General features: G+C 45.7%; 1 protein-coding gene across 1 annotated transcript; it reads left to right on the top strand.

The window, feature by feature from the left end:
* The first annotated feature begins 61 nt into the window (after positions 1-61).
* On the top strand, positions 62-18,377 carry XPNPEP3 (X-prolyl aminopeptidase 3). The gene is made up of 10 exons (XM_064155176.1): positions 62-437; positions 2,089-2,205; positions 6,796-7,203; positions 7,972-8,174; positions 9,591-9,653; positions 9,833-9,946; positions 12,302-12,387; positions 13,043-13,226; positions 15,114-15,234; positions 16,076-18,377. The coding sequence occupies exons 1-10, from the start codon at positions 377-379 to the stop codon at positions 16,240-16,242; spliced, it is 1,524 nt and encodes a 507-aa protein (XP_064011246.1). The 5' UTR covers positions 62-376; the 3' UTR covers positions 16,243-18,377.
* Positions 18,378-18,658: the final 281 nt, after the last annotated feature.

The raw sequence follows: 18,658 nt of genomic DNA, 5'->3' as shown, positions 1-18,658 counted from the left end.
CCGCAGAAGCTTCCAGCCCGCCCCTCCTCCCTCGAGGTACCACCCCCGCCCGCCGAGCCCCGCCCCCGCCAGGGCCCGGGCGCGCCGCCGGGCAGTGGCGGGAACGTTCTAGAAGCGAAGGTGGCCGGTGAGCGGCCCGGTCTCGCCGCAAGCGAAAGCATAATTCTGTTTGGTGGTGTTGTCTGCCCCCACCGCACTGCCAGAGTCCCGCTGTGACCCAGGTTCCTCCTTGCGCCTCCGCTGCGGACGAGGCAGGCGGCCTCGGCGGGCGCCTAAAGCGGTGCAGCGCCGCTCATTGGCGGCTCAGCGTTGATGGCGTCAGCGCGTGGCGCCGCAGCGCGGAAGGTCCTGCCGCGCCGGGCCGCGTCCTTCGGGCATGTCTCGCCTCCCGGCCCAGAGGCTTGCCGCCACCGTGAGCGGCTGGCGCGGCTTCCCAGGTCAGAGACTCCTCCTCCTCCCCCTGCGCGCCCTGCTTCACCCGTGTGGCCCGGCCCGGTGTCGCCGGGTCCTGTCCAGCCCCGCGCCTCTCTCTGCTTCCCGCCCCAGGGCTCTGGTAGCTTGACAGCCCGGGACACGCCAATAGCGTTATTGCCGGCTACGGCCTGCCCCTCTGCCCCCAGCACCCTGGTGGTGCTAAGGCTGCGACCTGCTAGGCCATGCGTTTGGCTGTGGGTGCAGGAGGCACGGGAAGGCAGCTCTCTCCGGCGGCGAAGTTACAGCCGCGGTCACGGCTGAACCCGCGGGAAGAACGGCCTGTTACCTGAAAAATAAAGCAACGATGTGGAAAGCTTCTTGCTGTCCTCAAAATACTGCTTTGTTTGGTGCTCGTTGTGTTCGCTTGGCTCGTTATAAGCCACCTTGTTTGTCTTCGGTGTAGGTGGAAAGAAACAGCGAGAACACTTTTAAAACGGCACCAAAAGCTGTAATTGCGTTCCGCTGCCTGGGTTTCCAGACTCTTAATGCAGTCAGTCAGCACCCAGTGAAGGCTTTGTTGTGACTGTCGCTTGTCATACATAAGTACTCCTCAATTAGTGGCTAACAATGCTGGCTCCCACAGAAAATCCGCAGCCTGTATATTCTGCTGTCTGAGCCCCGGGTCCCTGAAAGGCAGGCAGCTGTTTTGCTTCTGTTGTACTCGTGCTAGTGACAAGTTGGTTAAGATTAGTTCTAAGAATCCAATGCCACGCTATAGCAGCACGAATTGCTTTTGTTGTAGGCACTTAGTAAGTGGCATAATAGAGAACCATCTTCCAAAACATCAGCTGGTAGATGTGAGGAGGCTGATTGCTGTCTCCTTCCATGTGTTTATTTGTATCTAGGCAGAAGCAATTCTTTAGCTGCAAAAGGCTGTGACTAAGAATTCCAAAGTTGGCAAAGTTTGTGACAGTTAGATGTGATTTTGTCTTTTATCATGCATGCTCCTAGGTGCATACTTGTAATTCTCTTTAAAACAGATCTGCTTTGGCTGTGTGTGAATTCGAAGAGGGACACATAACTGTATGCTTCTGAGGAACTGTTTTCAATTAGATTAATGCTGCTGTCAAGTTAGATACATCAACAGGGAACCTTACAGGAAAAAAAAGTCACATCAGTGTGTAAACCTGTGGTGTTCAATGGATTGTTTATGGCATTATTAATGAAAAAATAAGTGGAAAGGCCCTGAAAACCATATAAGTGCTTCAGATGAGTGGTGTTTTTGAAGGTGTGCTGCAGAAGGGAAATTATACAGCTGGTGCATGTCAAGCCCTGCAGTGTTTGAGAGAGGTGAGCTAGAGAGAGCGCTGAGTGCAACATGAACACCCAGTACAGAAACCAGGCTTCTGCAAGCCAACATAGCTTTCTGAGTTTTCTTGCTGCATTGTCAGGTTTAGCATATCAATCTGTTTTACAAACATTTGGTCATTAGTTGAGTCATATGTGTAGTATTTAATAAGCTGTTACAGGACACAACAAATTGAGAAGAGTGGGGGAAATTTATGTGTTATAAAGGGAGTGAATGCTGCTGACTTAAGTGACTGGAGTATAATTCTTCATCTTGCTAACTGGAAAGGTCTTTTACCTTGACATGGTGCATTTCTTTTCCTCTAGTTTGTGAGTCATGTGCTCTCCGAAGATTTTCCATCCAACCTGCCCAGCAGAAGAAGATTCCAAGTCGGTACTTGGGCCAGCCCAGTCCCTTCACACACCCACACCTTCTCAAACCAGGTTAGGTTCAGGCCTTGTATAAGTCAAGCATTTGTATTCTTTCTTGCCTCTATTTTTTGGAGATATCTGAGATGGTATTGGTTTGCTACATCGTACAGGTGTGCATGATTTCAACTGTTTGTGATTAGCTTCATTAGGCAGTAATTACATTCAGTATTTAATTTCCTTGTCTGTGATGATAGTGATTCCAAAAATAGGCTTCCTGTGTAGCTCTTTAGCATTTTCTTACTGAATGCTTGGTGTCACTGATGTCGTGGCAGTGGCATGTTAGGAGCTCACTGTCCTGCAAATATAATATAATTTATAGTAAGGAGGAGTCCTTTGTGCAAGCTGAACTGCTTTGTGTCTGATGTCTTCTGGATCACAGAATAAAGATGTCATTCAGAAAAGATCAGGGAGAAACATACTGAGAGCTGGACACCTCTTGGCTAAAGAACATACCCCATGCAGAAAAGTATTTAAGTTGTGAGCAAAAGAAATTTGTGGCTATAAAGCTAGAAGGTAGTGATGAAAGAGAAGTTGAGGTTGTGAACTTGTATGAGAATAATGAAAATGAGCATGTGGGTATGGGGTGATCATGGGATGAGATTTAACAAGGCCAAGTGCAGGGTTCTGCACTTTGGCCACAACAACCCCAAGCAGCGCTACAGACTGGGGACAGAGTGGCTGGAGAGCAGCCAGGTAGAGAGGAACCTGAGGGTGCTGGTTGATAGTCGACTGAAGATGAGCCAGTAGTGTGCCCAGGTGGCCAAGAGAGCCAATGGCATCCTGGCATGTATCAGGAATAGTGTGGCCAGTAGGACAAGGGAGGTTATTCTTCCCCTGTACTCAGCACTGCTCAGGCCACACCTTGAGTACTGTGTCCAGTTCTGGGCTCCTCAATTCAAGAGAGATGTTGAGGTGCTGGAACATGTCCAGAGAAGGGTGACATGGCTAGTGAAAGGCCTGGAACACAAACTGTATGAGGAGAGGCTGAGGGAGCTGGGGGTGTGCAGCCTGGAGAAGAGGAGACTCAGGGGGACCTCATTGCTGTCTACAACTACCTGAAGGGAGGTTGTAGCCCAGTGGGGGTTGGTCTCTTCTCCCAGAAAACCAGCAACAGAACAAGGGGACACAGTCTCAAGTTGTGCCAGGGGTGGTATAGGCTGGGTGTTGGGAGGAAGTTCTTCACAGAGAGAGTGATTGGCATTAGAATGGGCTGCCCAGGGAGGTGGTGGAGTCACCATCCCTGGAGGTGTTCAAGAAAAGCCTGGATGAGGCACTTGGTGCCATGGTCTAGTTGACTGGATAGGGCTGGGTGCTAGGGTGGCCTGGATGATCTTGGAGATCTCTTCCAACCTGGTTGATTCTATGACTATGGAGTTACAAAACGAAGAGCAATTGAGGTAATCTACCTGGACTTTTGTAAAGGATTTGATGCTATCCCGCAGGACATCCTGGTCACCAAATTGGAAAAGTATGTGGACCACTCACTGGATAAGGAATTGGCTGGATGGCCACACTCAGAGAGTGTCAGTCAACAGCTCAATGTCCAAGTGGAGACCAGTGACAAGTGGCATCCCTCAGGGGTTGGTACTAGGACCAGTGCTGTTTAACATCTTTATCAGTGACATGAATAGTAGGGTCGAGGCACTCTCAGCAGTTCTGTGGGTGACACTGAGCTGTGTGGTCCAGCTGACACACTGGAGGGAAGGGATGCAATCCAGAGGGATTTGGACAGGCTTGAGACATGGTCCTAAGCCAACTTCATGAAGCTCAGCAATACCAAGTGCAAAGCCCTACACCTGTGTCAGGGCAATCCCAAGCATAAGTAGCCTGAGAGCAGTCTCAAGAGAAGGACTTGGGGGTGATAAGTTTATCAGTTTATGATAAACTCAACATGAGCTGGCAGTATGTGCTTAAAGCCCAGAAGGCCAACTGTGTCCTGGGCTGCATCACAAGAAGTGTGACCAGCAGATTGAGGGAGGTGAGTCTCTCCCTCTGCTCTCATGAGACCACACCTGGAGTACTGCATGCAGTTTTGATGGCCCTAGCATAAAAGGGACATGGAGCTGCTAAAGCAGGGTCCAGGGGAAGGCCATTAAGATGATCAGAGGGCTGTAGCACCTCCCCTATGGGGACAGACTGAGAGAGCCTGGGGAAAAGGAGGCTCTAGGAAGACTTTAGAGCAACCTTTCAGTACCCAAAGGGGCCCTACAAGGAAGCTGGGAAGGGACTTTTTACAAGGGCTTGTAGTAATAAGACAAGAGGAAATGGATTGAAGCTTGAGGATAGATATTAGGAAGAAATTCTTTACAGTGGGAGTGATCAGACACTGCAACAGGTTGCCCAGGGAAGTCTTGGATGCCCCCTACATGGAGCTGTTTAAGGCCAGGTTGGATGAGGCCTTGAGCAAGCTGAGCTAGTGGAAGGTGTCATTGCCCATGGCAGGGGTTTGGAACTAGATGATCTTTAAGAACCTTTCCAACCTAAACTATGAATCTCTGCTCCAAGATGGGCTAACTTCAATATTAGATCAGGTTGCTCAGATCACTAATTAACAGCTTACAGTAAATAAGGCTGACACTTTGAAAGTATTCATAGATTCATAGAATCAACCAGGTTGGAAGAGACCTCCAAGTTCATCCAGTCCAACCTAGCACCCAGCCCTGTCCAGTCAACTAGACCATGGCACTAAGTGCCTCATCCAGATTTTGCTTGAACACCTCCACAGCTGAAATACTGGAGATTAATTTTCCTTTCAATAAAGTGCTTTCCTTAAAATCATACAGCACTGTTTCATTGCAGTTACTGTTTTAGAAGGCAGAGCACTGTGTTCCACTCTACTGCAGCTTTTGAGCTTCACTGGGCTGTTGTGGCTGTTGACTGACTGAAATGCTGCAGAGTATGAGAAGCAGACAGCATAACGTGGAGTCAGGTTGCAATAAACCAGTTTCTGTGTTCTGTATCATTTCTAGATTGGCAGAATAAAACAGATTTTGTGGCTTTGGGTTTTTTTTCTTCCTTAATTAAAACAAACACCTTTTACACCACAAAATCACAGAACCTTAGAGATTGGAAGAGACCTCCAGAGATCATCGAGTCCAACCCCTCTGCTAAATAGGTGTTGGGGTTGTATGGTGTAAACTTAAATGCAAATACAACATATATCATTTTTCTTAAACTCTCTTTTTAGAGGGGAAATCATTCTGGATAGAACTTGCCCATCCCACCCCACTCATGCAAGAATCTACTTACGCTACAAGTCAAATGTCCATTTTTAGTCTCGAATTGTCACTGCATAATACATTAAAGAGGGAGGAAAGATGAAAGTAGAAGGTTAACTGTATGAAAATGCAACCTGTGTTAAAATAGGCTATTAGGCAAAGTATTGATTAAGGTTTATGCATTAATTAAAATCATAGTCTTATGGTTTTTAAAATACATACTTTAGCTGTTGTAGGTTGTTCTTCCAGCTTCTGTCTGGTTTTGGTGAGTGTCTTGGTTGCTATACTTCATATCCTTTGTGACTGCAGCAATTTAAAGCATACTTTCATCTAAGAGACCATTTCTTTAGTTAGAGTCATTAGAAATATTAGTATTTGACTTTAGGAAAATCCAAAGTGTTAAATAGTGAGAAAAGCTAAATCTGCCCTGGAGAAAATTCCTTCTCTTAATCGAAGTCTGACACCAGCCTGCAGCTGGTGGTTTGTTTCTGCCTGGAATCTTGTGACTGGTTAGACTCTGCAACCCCTGTCTTTCTGCCTGGTCTCTCAGTATCTGTAACAAACTGCCCCTTGGTGGTTTAGGACTAGTTACTTAATAAGTTGACTTAGTGTTATTTGAGTAGACATTCTAGCTTTATCTGAGGAAATTAGTGCTCAGCCTCAGGAGGTAATCCTCTGTTCAATGTTCAGATACTATAAAAGCCATCAGTTTTCAGCAGTCAAAGTCCAGTTTGCCCTGCCCTTTCCTCTTTTTTAAACATCTCTCTGAAAACTTCCCTCTGTTTTGGATGTTTGTCTAGACCTGCCAGGTTTTGTGATTTCTGCTTTTGCCCAGAAATGTAAAACAGAATCATAGAATGGTTTAGGTTGGAAGGGACCTCAAAGCTCATCCAGTTCCAACCCCCTGCTATAGGCAGGGACACCTCCCACTAGAATAGGTTGCTCAAGGTCTCATCTGACCTGGCCTTGAGCACCTCCAGGGAGGGAGCATCCACAACCCCACTGGGCAACCCGTGCCAGTGTCTCTCCGCCCTCACTCTTTACCCTTTCCTAACATCTAGTTTGAATCTCCCCTCTTCCAGTTTACTACCCCTCATCCTGTCATTACAAAACCTTGTAAATAATCCCTGCCCAGCCTTCCTGTAGGCTCCCTTCAGATACTGCAAGGCAATTTGTTAAATTCAATTTGTTAAAACATGCATGATGGAGGAGCAGCTTGAGTGAGGATGTGTACTATAGGGGAAGGAAGCTGAAGAGATGGATGAGAAAGCAAGGAAAGGCTGGTGAGGAACTGCAGTGAATCACATCAGGGGTTAGGATTCAGGGATGTGTCTGGTGGAATATGCAGAGTGTCTTGGATTTCTTGATCTGTTCTGTTTTGTAGGAGAGGTAACCCCAGGACTGTCGCAGGTGGAATATGCGCTTCGCCGGCACAAACTGATGGCATTGATCCAGCAAGAGGGCCATGGCTGGGATGGGTTGGAACACACAGTGGTGCTGCTGTCCAACCCCACCTACTACATGAGCAATGACATCCCCTATGTTTTCCACCAGGACACTAACTTCCTGTACCTCTGTGGGTTCCAGGAGCCTGACAGCATCCTGGTGCTGCAGAGCATTCCTGGCAAGGCGCTGCCCTCCCACAAATCCATACTTTTTGTGCCCCGGAGAGATCCAAGCAGAGAGCTGTGGGATGGGCCCAGATCAGGCACGGACGGGGCAATTGCTCTCACAGGAGTGGATGAAGCTTACACCATCGAGGAGTTCAAGCACTTGGTGGCCAAGCTGAAAGGTAACAAAAAGTGGAGGGAGAATGAGGTGAGCTGTGATTTGCAGGGCCTGATTGGTATGGGTTTGGAGGTGGATGTGCATAGAAGTGGGGATCTTTCAGATGTGCATGCTTTGAATTGGTAATCTTCCAGAGTTTACAGAATCACAGAAACATTCCGGTTGGAAAAGACCCCCAGGGTCATCAAGGCCAACCAATATCAAACAAAGCTCACCCTTAAATCATATCCTTGAGCACCACATCCAAATGACTTTTAAACACATCCAGGGTTGGTGACTCAACCATCTCCCTGGTCAGCACATTCCAATGCCTGCCCACTCTTGCTGTGAAAAAAAACGTTTCCCGATGTCCAGTCTAAACTCAACCACTTGCAGCTTGAGGCCATTCACTATTGTTCTATCACTACCTGTGAGAAGAGACCAGCAGCAGCCTCTCCACAACTTCCTTTCAGGTAGCTGTAGGTAGCAATGAGGTCTCCCCTCAGCCTCCTCTTCAGACTAACCAGCCCCAGCTCCCTCAGTTGCTCTGCATAAGATTTATTTTGCAGGCCCTTCACTAGCTTCTTTGCCCTCTGCACTTGCTCCAGCTCTGTTTTGAAGAGATTGCTAATGTCCTGTGGCAGTGAAAGCATCTATGTGGTCTGTAAATGCAGAGAACAATTCATGTCTCAAGTAAAGCAGCAGGTCTAGTTCAGGAATGTTTTTTTTTCAGTATGGGGAGGACATTTCTACCTTTGTTTTCATCTGTGTCAGCTTTTGGTTTGTCTTCCAGGTGAGTCAAGCATCGTTTGGTACGACCTGACCAAACCAGTGCACACAGAGCTACACTCTCACTACATGCAGCCACTGGCTGAGATAAAAGCTCGGAACAAAAACCACATCCAGGGCGTCCGGCACCTAGTGCAAAAGCTCCGGCTGATCAAATCTCCTGCAGAGATTGACAGGATGAAGATTGCTGGACGAGTGACAGCAGAGGTAAGGGATTGTATGCTCTCCAAGAGGTAAGAAATTGTATGCTCTCCAAATAACCAACACATTCCTTTAAAGAAGAAAAGGGTGAGGGCTGTTAGTGAGGTGATTTGGATAGCTTTGGTCTAATCTGTTACTGAACTGCTTTGTTGCAGCCATTGGCTGGACTCAGCTCCCTCCATGTGACAAGGAGAAACAAGAAGACTGCTTAGACTGTCAGCTTCTCCCAATTAGTTTAATTCCATCAATGACAAGCCAGCAGCTGTTAGACTTCTAAGTATTGTGGTTTAACCCCAGCCAAGAACTGAGCACCATGCAGCCACTTGCTCACTCCCCCCTCCTTGTGGGATGAGAATCAAAACACCCACACAAAAAAAATCAAAACTCCTGAGTTGAGATAAGAACAATTTAATAACTAAAATAATCATATTAGTAATGCAAATTAACACAGCAAAACCAGAAAGAAATAAAACCCAAGAAGAGACAAGTGATGTACAATGCAGTTGCTCACCAACCTGCTGACCCTCCCAGCCAACTCACCCCTGTTTATAAACTGAACATCCTATGTTATGGAATATCCCTTTGGTTAGTTTGGGTCAGCTGTCCTGGTGATGCTCCCTCCCAGCTTGTGCCCCTGCTCACTGGCACAGCATGGGAAACTGAAAACTCCTTCACTTAGGATAAGCACTATTTAGCAACAACTAAAACATCAGTGTATTATCAATGTTATTCTCATGCTAAATCCAAAACACAGCACTGTTCCAGCTACCAGGAGGAAAATTATCTCTACCCCAGCCAAAACCAGGAGAAAAAGCAGTATCTGTTTGGGAACAAGGGTAGCCTCTTCACTTTTTTCCCAGCTCCCCCTCTCCTTCCCCACACTCTTTTCTTTCCCTACACTATTTTCTTTCCCATTTATCCAGTTGATTTTGAGGAAACAGGTCTTTTGTGAACACATTGTCTGTGTATGCATCTGTATTTCCCCTTTTCTCACAAAAATACCTTTTGAACTTGTTTAAACAAATCTGAGAGATGCTTGAAACGTTTTGGTTTTGGAAATACTGTTACAGTAGATAGCCAAATAGAAAAGAGAGGCACAGCTCAGTCATTCTCTGAAAGAAAAGCTGCATAAGTGAGGGAATCCATAAGTGAGGTAATTTGTAAAATGCCAGCCTTTGGGATCACCTTTGATCATCTAATCCTTTCTTAAAACTAGAGTCAATCCTCTTCTAAACACAGGGTCACAGGAAACAGAGTTCAATTGATTTTACTCGTGACAAGACTGCATTTTCAGCTACCTCTGGTCCTTTGTTCTGGGCCAGCTGATATTAGACCTTCCTCAAAAGACATCAGGTTAAAACCAAACAAAATTCCTTTAATTTCAGGCTCCTTTGCTAACTGAAAGGCTGCTCTTTTTCCTAGGCTTTCATAGAGACAATGTTTGCCAGCAAATCTCCAGTGGATGAAGCCTTTCTGTACGCAAAGGTGAGTACATGGTAGTTGGAGGTGAGATAGATAGGGTGGATGCTGTTTATCCTTCCAGTTTTACTTTGTGTTATACAAATTAAGAAAATAGTTGTAGGACGTGAATTAGGATAGCCCCAGGGCTGTCAATCACCGGGATCAGCACTAATGGTCTCCTCCTTTCTGACTTGATATTCCAGTTTGAATTTGAGTGCCGAGCTCGTGGTGCTGACATCTTGGCGTACCCCCCGGTGGTTGCTGGTGGCAACAGATCAAACACTTTGCACTATGTGAAGAACAATCAGCTCATCAAGGTAAACCATATGCAGTTCAGCAACTTAAAATGAAGTGCTGTGATATGCTATTCCCATATGAGTCCCTTGGCTGCTCTTTGTTTGGAATGAACAGATCAAAACACTTAAATAAGTATTTTCAAGTGAGCAGGGGAAAGGAATTCTGTCTTGGTCAGTATCACTGTCAGTGGCAGATTAACTTGACTCCATCTAGCCTCTTCCCCTCCTGTTTGCACTTGCTGCAGTGTTTCCTCAACAGTGGAAGGACTTGCATATAAGCTTCATTTAGTGAGCACAGCTGCTCCCACACCATGCAGCAGTGTGCAGCTGCTCTGTGGGCTGCTAACCTCACAAAGGAGAGAACCACTCTAGCAGGCAGTGAAGGCGCTGGGTGGGGGGTGGGAGGTGTCTTCTGCCACCTCTTACATTGCTTGGCCTTGCTTTGCAGCATAAAGTGCATTACTGCGTTCCTGCTTTGGTGAACCTGAAAAGCATTTTGGACTCTGTAGGCCAGCAAAGCAGCAGCAAAGGGGAACAAAGAGGGAAAGGATTAGTGTTAAGTGGTGAAAGGTGGGTTAGATGGCTGTAGGTAAATTAACATGTCTTCATTTGAAACATTATTGAACTGAATCCTTTCCAGCTTTCCTGACAATACAGCTTTAGATCCAGATAAGTATTTTCAGAAGCAGCATTCCCTGATTGCTCCACTCGTGATTCATTCTTCAGAGGAGCATGTTCTTCCTCTGCCTCAATGCAGGATGAAGCTTTCCCACTAGCATTGTCTTTTCTTGAAGTTGGCATGCTAGCAGACCTTGAAATGATCTGCAGAGACAGACATACAAAAGATATGACAGGCTGCTTTTGGCAGAAATAAGCCTCCTTTGTTGTACTGTCATCCAAGGTCAGGCTTGCTCATGTAACTCCAGTTGCTTCTGTTAAAGTTGTTCAGTTAAATGGCTGTCACTTGGGGTTTTTCAGAACTGTTAAGCAGGAGGTTAAACCCATAAACTTGACTCTTTCTTTTCCTTTGTGTACTACTTCCTGTAGATCTGACTGCCAAATAGGCTAACAAAATGTCTAATTTGGAAGGTACCTGAAGGCCTTATGTGGTCTTTATTCAGCCCACCACTTTGTGGATTTAGCTTTAAAGAAAGAAGATAAGATGCGTGACATAAGGCATTTACCAGACAATCAAACCCCAGACTGAACTGACTTAGCCAATAAATTGTTACTTAGCTTGTTTAATTGCTTGGAAGAGGGCAGGTGTTACAATTTCATCTTTTATTTGAAGAATTGAATGATGGAGCTATTCTGATTTACCAAAAAGTACAGTTTAAATGGATAGTCTGTGCTCTTGTCTATTCACTGGGAAAATGAGAGCTGCACACTGCTTGTTTATCTGCTGCGTAGGTGTTTGAGGCACTTCACTGTACACAATGGTAGCAGCTAGCACTGGAAGTAGTGCTAGCAATTAAATTTGCTCCTTGCTTTTTTTCTGTTAATGTACTGTGTCATTCCACATCATGGCTGCTGGCACAGCCATGGATCTGTGGAAGAAGAGGCCTTGGAGTACAGGTAGTGTAAATCCTTAAGAGAATTTAATCCAAACTTTTTACAGATCTTGCTGCTCCCTTTGTTTTCAGCCTCTTTAATCAGGAAAGGCAAGGCAGTAATTTTGTTCCTAGTCCTTTGTCTTTTTGGCATGGCTTTCTGGAAGATGTGCAGTCAGTGATGTAGTTGACATGGAACAGCTTTGCTGAAGTGAATTGAAGGTTCACACCTCCAAAAGCTTTTTCTCCATCACCAGATAGATTCAGAAGTACGTCTTTGAACGTCCCAGATGGGAAGATGGAACAAGCTATTCAAAATTACATTTACATTAGTGATACACTGTCAGAGAGGTGATTTTGTTGGATCCTCCTACCTTGTAACAAAGCTCAGTCTTTAGCTGTTAGTGATCATGGGGGTAACTCACAAATCTTACATTTTTGTTCAAAACTCTTCTATCTCAGTCATTAGTGGAGAATTTCTAGTGAATGGAGTCACTGGTGTGATTTGCTGGAGTAAGCAATCCATGTATGAAAAGAACTGGTGTCTAAGAGCACAGAATAGCTTTTTTTTTGACTCCACAGAGTGTTTGAAAATCAGTGGTAAGCATAACAGTCAGAGAACCTGCCATGGAGAGGAACAATCCAACTGGAATATCCTATTTATAAAACAGTAACACCTGGAGTCTTGGTCTGCAGAAGGAATTCACATCTCTGCAGCTGCTTTGCAAAAACAGATACATAATCTCCTTTCATGCTCTCAGACAGAAAAATCAATTCAGTCAATGGTTGGACTGACTCACAGGGCATTTTTACTATTATCCTGCAGGATGGTGAACTGGTCTTGCTAGATGGTGGATGTGAGTCTTCCTGCTACGTGAGTGACATCACACGTACCTGGCCCATCAATGGAAGGTATGCTGTGATAAGGCTGCTTTGAAGAATTTTGGGAAGCTCTTAAACAGTTGGTGGATTGAATATGTGTATGTTTCACCTCTGTGTGAGTAGTGTCATCAGGTACCATTCTGTGGTTCTTCAGAGTAATCAAATTATATGAACTAATCTTTCAGCACAAGAAGCTGTATTCCCCACTGCCTCATTAATTGCTGCATGAATATGTGTGCTTCGTGCTATTTTCAGCTATTGCAGCATGCTTAAAGTGCAGGGAAGGCTTTTGTGCATTCAGCTGTGACTGCCTTTGATTGTGTGTAAGAAAACAGGAGTTTAGTTGACCTGAACATAGCTCTTGTCAGTTGTGAATTTGCTGCTGTGATGTCCTTGTGGTTGTGTCTTTGAATCTGATCTGTTTTGGCTCAAGCACATTCTTTTTCCTGCAGTAGCTTTGCCTTGCTTTACTTTGGGGTTAGGTTGTCAGCTGTGAAACCTTGCCTCAGAGTATTTACTGACCTGTTGAAGTGATGCTTGTCAAGCACTTCTTATAAGGAATCAGTTACTTTGATTTCTGACTTCTCCTGCTCCAAAGCGGAGCTGACTCTCCCTCAAGAACAGGTTCTAGGTAGAGGTTTAGTTGTGAGAAATGTTATTTGTTCCTTATCTCAACGATTTACAGGTTCACCAAACCCCAAGCAGAACTATACCAGGCTGTCCTGGATATCCAGAAGTCCTGCCTGAGCCTCTGCTCCCCAGGCATGTGTCTAGAAAATATCTACAGCCTCATGCTGAGTCTTATTGGACAGAAGCTGAAAGACTTGAGCATCCTACAGAGCAGCGTTACTGAAAGCCACTACTTCAAGGTACTTGGCCTAACTGTTTCCTCCTTGGGTTATGTTAGTGGCTATAGTCTGGCTCAGAAATGTGCTTCTCAGATGTATCTTCTAATTGCTGCCATGCACTGTGCTTTAATTCATGTTGTGGGTTGGTCTCAACCCGGGACTGGATTTGTCTCAGACAAGGCTAAACTTCAAGGCATGTTTCAACCAATCAGCCCACAATTTGGTCTGAAGTATCCCCCTCAGTCTTATATGCACATAATGTAGTAAGTTCCATTGAAGCATAAGGAGAAATGTTTTTAATTTAAGGATAATGGACCACTGGGACATACTGTCCAGAGAGGTGGTGGAGTCTCCATCTCTGGAGGCATTTAGAACCTGGCTGGATGTGTTCCTGTGTGACCTCTAGTTGAACTGCCTTGGCAGGGGGTTGGACTTGATCTCCAGGGGTCTCTTCCAACCCCTGCAATGCTGTGATTTTGTGTATGAGTCAGTGATGTGTTCCTCTGCACTTGCAATTTCATTCTGCAGATCCATTCCTGCTGATGGACACTACTTGTTAGTGTAGATGCAGCTTTAGAGTACAGACAGTCTCAAGGGACCTACGGGGACACTGCCACAAAATTCTGGGTCCAGTGCTGGCTGCAGGCTCTTAGTGACAGTTCCGTGATCTGTGTAGCAGCATAAATCCGCAGTGCTACCAAGAGGTGCAGCCCTTTCTTCTCAGTCACTCCATTTGTTGCCTCTCCTGTGCTATTTTGTGTCAGCATTGAGATTCGGAGCTACCTGGTGAACAAGGCTGGGAAACTGGTCTGCCTTAGCTGAGCCTGCAGGTAAAATGGGATTGGTTTGTGGTTAGAGAAGTTCGTTCTGTGCCAGTCACTGCAAAGCTGCACGATTGCTGATGCCAACACAAGAAAGAAGGTGGAACCAGGTGATGGAACCACCCCTTTGGCAGCAGGACAGATTTCTACCAGGTTTGGTTGTCCTGCAAGTGTCAGTGCAGAGCAGGAGGGGAGGCTACGACGCCGGCTTCCCTCGGCAGGCGGCAGCACAGCCGCCGGAGATCAGCGCTCGCAGCTCCCTTCCGAGCGAACGTGGGGAGCGGCAGACAGAGGAGGAATTAGCTCTGATTCCTGCTGTCAAGTTGCTCCTCTCTGGAGGAAGGGGGATTAGGATGCGGCAGGGGGAGGTGGTGTCTGTGCCCTGTAGAGGGGGATTAAAATCCTGCTGTAGCTGCTGAGTGAAATCGGCACAGCATTTGCTCTGTCCTGCATAGGAGACCTTTTTGCTGCACTATGTAGCAGCTCTACCAGCTCCTGCTGGTTGTCAGGCTCTGCTGATGAGAGCAACACAGGACTTGGATGTTTAAAGGATATAAATCATAGAATCACAGAATTAACCAGGTTGGAAAAGACCTCTGGGATCATCAAGTCCAACCTATCACCTAACCTTTCTCATTAACTAAACCATGGCACTAAGCACCTCATCCAGCCTCCTTTTAAACACCTCCAGAGATGGGGACTCCACCACCTCCCCGGGCAGCTCATTCCAGTGAGAAATCACTCTTTCTGTGAAGAGCTTCTTCCTGACATCCAGCCTAAAAGGGTTGGGGCAGCAAAGCTCTGTGAGCTGAAAACCAAAGTCCTGCCTGACGTACTTACACCCTGCCTGACATACTTACATGGGCTTGAGGTCTTCTTTTCCATGGGGGAAAAAGGCAGTCTGCAATATACTCACAATAGGCACCTGGTACTGATGGGTTTTGAGTTCTGGTAAATGGAAGGCAGCCCCTGATGATCTAGTCATGGCAGTAAGATTGCTAGTTAAACACTGCCTCTTCTCCCCATCTTTTCTGCTAGAATAAGAGACTGAGATGTGTTTAAGTGCCTGTGTTTTGTCTTCTGCTAGGCTGTTCGAAAGTACTGCCCACATCATGTAGGCCATTACTTGGGCATGGATGTTCATGATACACCAGATGTGTCCCGATCGCTCCCGCTCCAGCCAGGCATGGTGATAACCATTGAACCAGGTAAAAAGATGTACAGTCAGTGCTGGACAAAAGCATGCAGCATTGAGGATGCCACTGTGGCTTTTGGTAGCTAGTTGGCCCCTCAGACCAGAGCATTCAGGTCCTTTCTGGTGAAACTGAAAATGGTTACAGGGTTGCAAAAGCTGAAGTTATCCCCTTGCCAAAGTCAGTATTATATTTCCCCCCCAGGTACAGCCAAGGTAACAAATTGTGGGATTAAGCTCTCAGAAAGCGTCTGTGCAGCAGAAAGCAGAGCAGTGAAGACCTTCAAAGTGATAGTTTGACCTGCAGCAGTACAGGTCAATTGCAGTGCAGAGGAGGAGAGTCAATTCACTTGCGCTGTGCTCTGTGTTATTGTGACTGAACTACTACCAGCCCCTGGTAGTGTCTCAAGCCTTGCAGTCTGCAGTTACAGGCATTCACAACTTAGCTTTGCAAGCTGGGCATCTTGTGATGAATCTTTCTTTCTGCTTGTTAGTGGATTTGGAGCTGTCAGCTGGATATTGGTGTTTAATGCTTGGCTCTTCTCCCTCTGTTCAGAACATTGTTAAAGTCACCATTGTGAGCGTAGCATTGAGAGCAAGAAGTGTGGAAAGACCAGCTGTAATTGTGGAAGCTTTTTATTAATGTGTTAGTGTCTGCAGGCACCGAGGGACACTTTTCTTTCTCTGGCCACCATCTGTCATGAATGAGGGAGAAAGGAGAGGAGCTTTCCTTGCTAAAAAAATGTTGGGATCAAACTCATGTTGCCAGAAATCCAACCCTGCTCTCATGAGGGTGCAGTAAGGGAAAGATCTCGTTCTGCAGGGTGCTGTTTGTTTTAATTCCCTGCTTTTTCCAGGCATTTATATCCCTGAGGATGATGTGAGTGCCCCGGAGAGGTTCCGTGGCATTGGTGTGCGCATTGAGGATGATGTTGTGATAACCGAGGAGGCGCCGCTCGTCTTGTCTGCTGACTGTCCCAAGGAGATCTACCACATCGAGCAGATCTGTGGCCGCAGCTCATGATGCTTCTTCTCTGCCTTTTTTCATCTTCCTTGGGAGACACAGCCCTCCAGAGATGCAGATCCTTGTAGATGGCTGCAGTTGTCAAGTGATGGAGGGTAGCTGCTGGCTCTTTCCACAACAGGGGATGGGAAGTGGAATGCAAAAGGCTTGGGTGCCGAGGGATGAAAAAGTAAAGAAACCTTTTCTGTGTGCATTTTCCTTCTGATGTGATTAGTGCTAATGCTGAGCTGTTGCAGGTTATGAGAAAGTGAATTCATCCTTCTGCTGTGCTGATCCATCTCTTCTGGTGCCTTTGGAGGGATGAATTTTGTCAGTCCCACCAGCAGGGTTTCTGCCTGGTCCTTCCTCAAATGCATAGGTGCGAGCACTGAAACTGGAGCCCATTTTTTTCCCCTTGACACAACAATGCCTTATCACAATAGAATTTAAAAATTAAGCTTTGCTAAATGCTGCTCTGGGGAAACAAAGTCTTGCCAAACAGCTTTGCTTTTTATAGAGCCCTGAAAGGAGGGGTCTTGGTAGTCAGGAATGTGGGTTTGATTGCAAAGTAGTTGTACCTGAAGCCTGTGGAGAACACTTTCAGTATTCTAAGGGTAAGGATCTGTTTGGACCTCGTTCAAACATGCAAAATAGGCCAGCAGCAGAGGAAAACATCTCTTCTGATCTTTCAGTTCATTGGAGTGTTTGGTAATTTCAGAAAGGACAGATAGGCTCAGGAAGTTGGCTAGACCCAATCTTCCTGTCTTCCGTGTTCCCTTCCTTTTGTCCCAAGTATCCATTCCAGTCTCCTGTTCTCAACCTGTCTCTACCCTGGAATCAGGGCTATGTTGGCTGTTCTAGACCCTACTGTTGAGCTGCTAGGTATGAGGTACCTGATTTGGGGACAGTCATAGCACCTTTGTTTTCTATGCTGTAAGTGGCAGCAACTTCAGCAGAGTATTTTCAACAAGTCTGCCCTCTGGCAAGTCTCAGGTCCGTGATCACAGCTGCCTTTTGGGTATTGCCAAAAGTAGTCAGCAACTAGCACCCTGTGATAATGTGTTTGAGGGAGCTGCAAATGTGATTAGGGGCTAGCATGGAGGATGAACTAAGACAAGAGTTGTCTTCCCTCAACATCAGTCTACCACCCAGGCCATTGCTTGCAGTAGTAAATACACCTGTTAGAAGGCAAACATGGTGCCTGCATATTTACTGACAATGTTTTGACAGTCATCTATTTAACATCTGAAAAATGCCTCTCATCAGTGCCTCTCCTTTTATAGATGCTTGCTGTTGCAACACATCATCTTACTTCCTTTCTGATGGTAGCTTTCAGTTTTTTTGGTCTGTTATTCTCAACAGTCTTTCTTTTTCTCTTCTCATATCACCTATTACTGACCCACTATAATGTCACTGATTACTAATTTCATTTTGCTTTCTAAGTAATGTCACTGCCTCTTCCCTCTAGTTTGCCTTAATTCCCCACAGCTGATGTTGTCAGAATCATGGAGGTTGGCAGCGTTCACAAGTGCAACCTCTGGCTCTATTGCTGTGTTTAACTTTTAGTGAAATCTGCCCCTTCTCTGTTCTCTTTTCCATGTTTCTTTTCACTTGGTGAAGGCCAAATGGACAATGTCTTTTATCTGTCATTGCTTTTAGTGGGAGCTGGCTGAGTGTACCGAGATTTAGATTTGGCACTGGAAAGGCAGCCAAGACATGGCATCATTTGGGTTTTTAAACATGACCAAAAAAATCAATGGTTTTAGACAGTTTAGTGTATCAAATTTCACCTATTTAGGAGAACCTTCTAAATTTTGATGGAGGCCTCTGTTAGATGAACATGCTCACAGTGACATGTACAGTGTAAATTCTCAGAAGCAAGGCTTGGTAAGTGTGGGGACAGAACCCATGAATACTCTTGAGGTTTGTTGTTCCAGTTACTCCTGTTAGAGCCATGTCAGCTGGGACAAATCTTGGCTTTTTGAGCTATGTAAGAAGCTTAAAATAACATTAACCTTAGAGTGTGTGCTGATCTGCACATCTGCCCATGTAGCCAACAGAGTTAATAATTGTACTTAGTGTAAATAAGCCTTGGAAATACATATTTAAAACAAAAAAAGAGTTGCTTTTTAAATAAAACACTTTATAGAAAGTTATTTCTTGGGCCATCAAGTTAGAATCATGGAATCAACCAGGTTGGAAGAGACCTCCAAGATCATCCAGTCCAGCCTAGCACCCAGCCCTATCCAATCAGCCAGACCATGGCACTAAGTGCCTCATCCAGGCTTTTCCTCAGCACCTCCAGGAACCATGATTCCACTGCCTCCCTGGGCATGTTGCATGGCTTTTGAAAAGTTAAAAGCACCTCCAGGAAAATAAAACAAAAGCAAATCCATTTTCTTTTCAGGGAGATTGATGAATTCTGTAACTTGTCTTG

Source organism: Pogoniulus pusillus, chromosome 15 (genome assembly GCF_015220805.1).
Source record: "Pogoniulus pusillus isolate bPogPus1 chromosome 15, bPogPus1.pri, whole genome shotgun sequence".
Classification (NCBI taxonomy): Eukaryota; Metazoa; Chordata; class Aves; order Piciformes; family Lybiidae; genus Pogoniulus; species Pogoniulus pusillus.
Note: the sequence above shows the minus strand (reverse complement) of the source record. Positions and strands in the feature narration are given on the sequence as shown.

Excerpts from the sequence above, each read along its gene's own strand:
- XPNPEP3 (XM_064155176.1), top strand. The coding sequence starts at position 377 with ATGTCTCGCCTCCCGGCCCAGAGGCTTGCCGCCACCGTGAGCGGCTGG. Across the intron at positions 7,204-7,971 it reads CTTGGTGGCCAAGCTGAAAG|GTGAGTCAAGCATCGTTTGG; the intron begins GTAACAAAAAGT and ends TTTGTCTTCCAG. Across the intron at positions 9,654-9,832 it reads AAGCCTTTCTGTACGCAAAG|TTTGAATTTGAGTGCCGAGC; the intron begins GTGAGTACATGG and ends TTGATATTCCAG.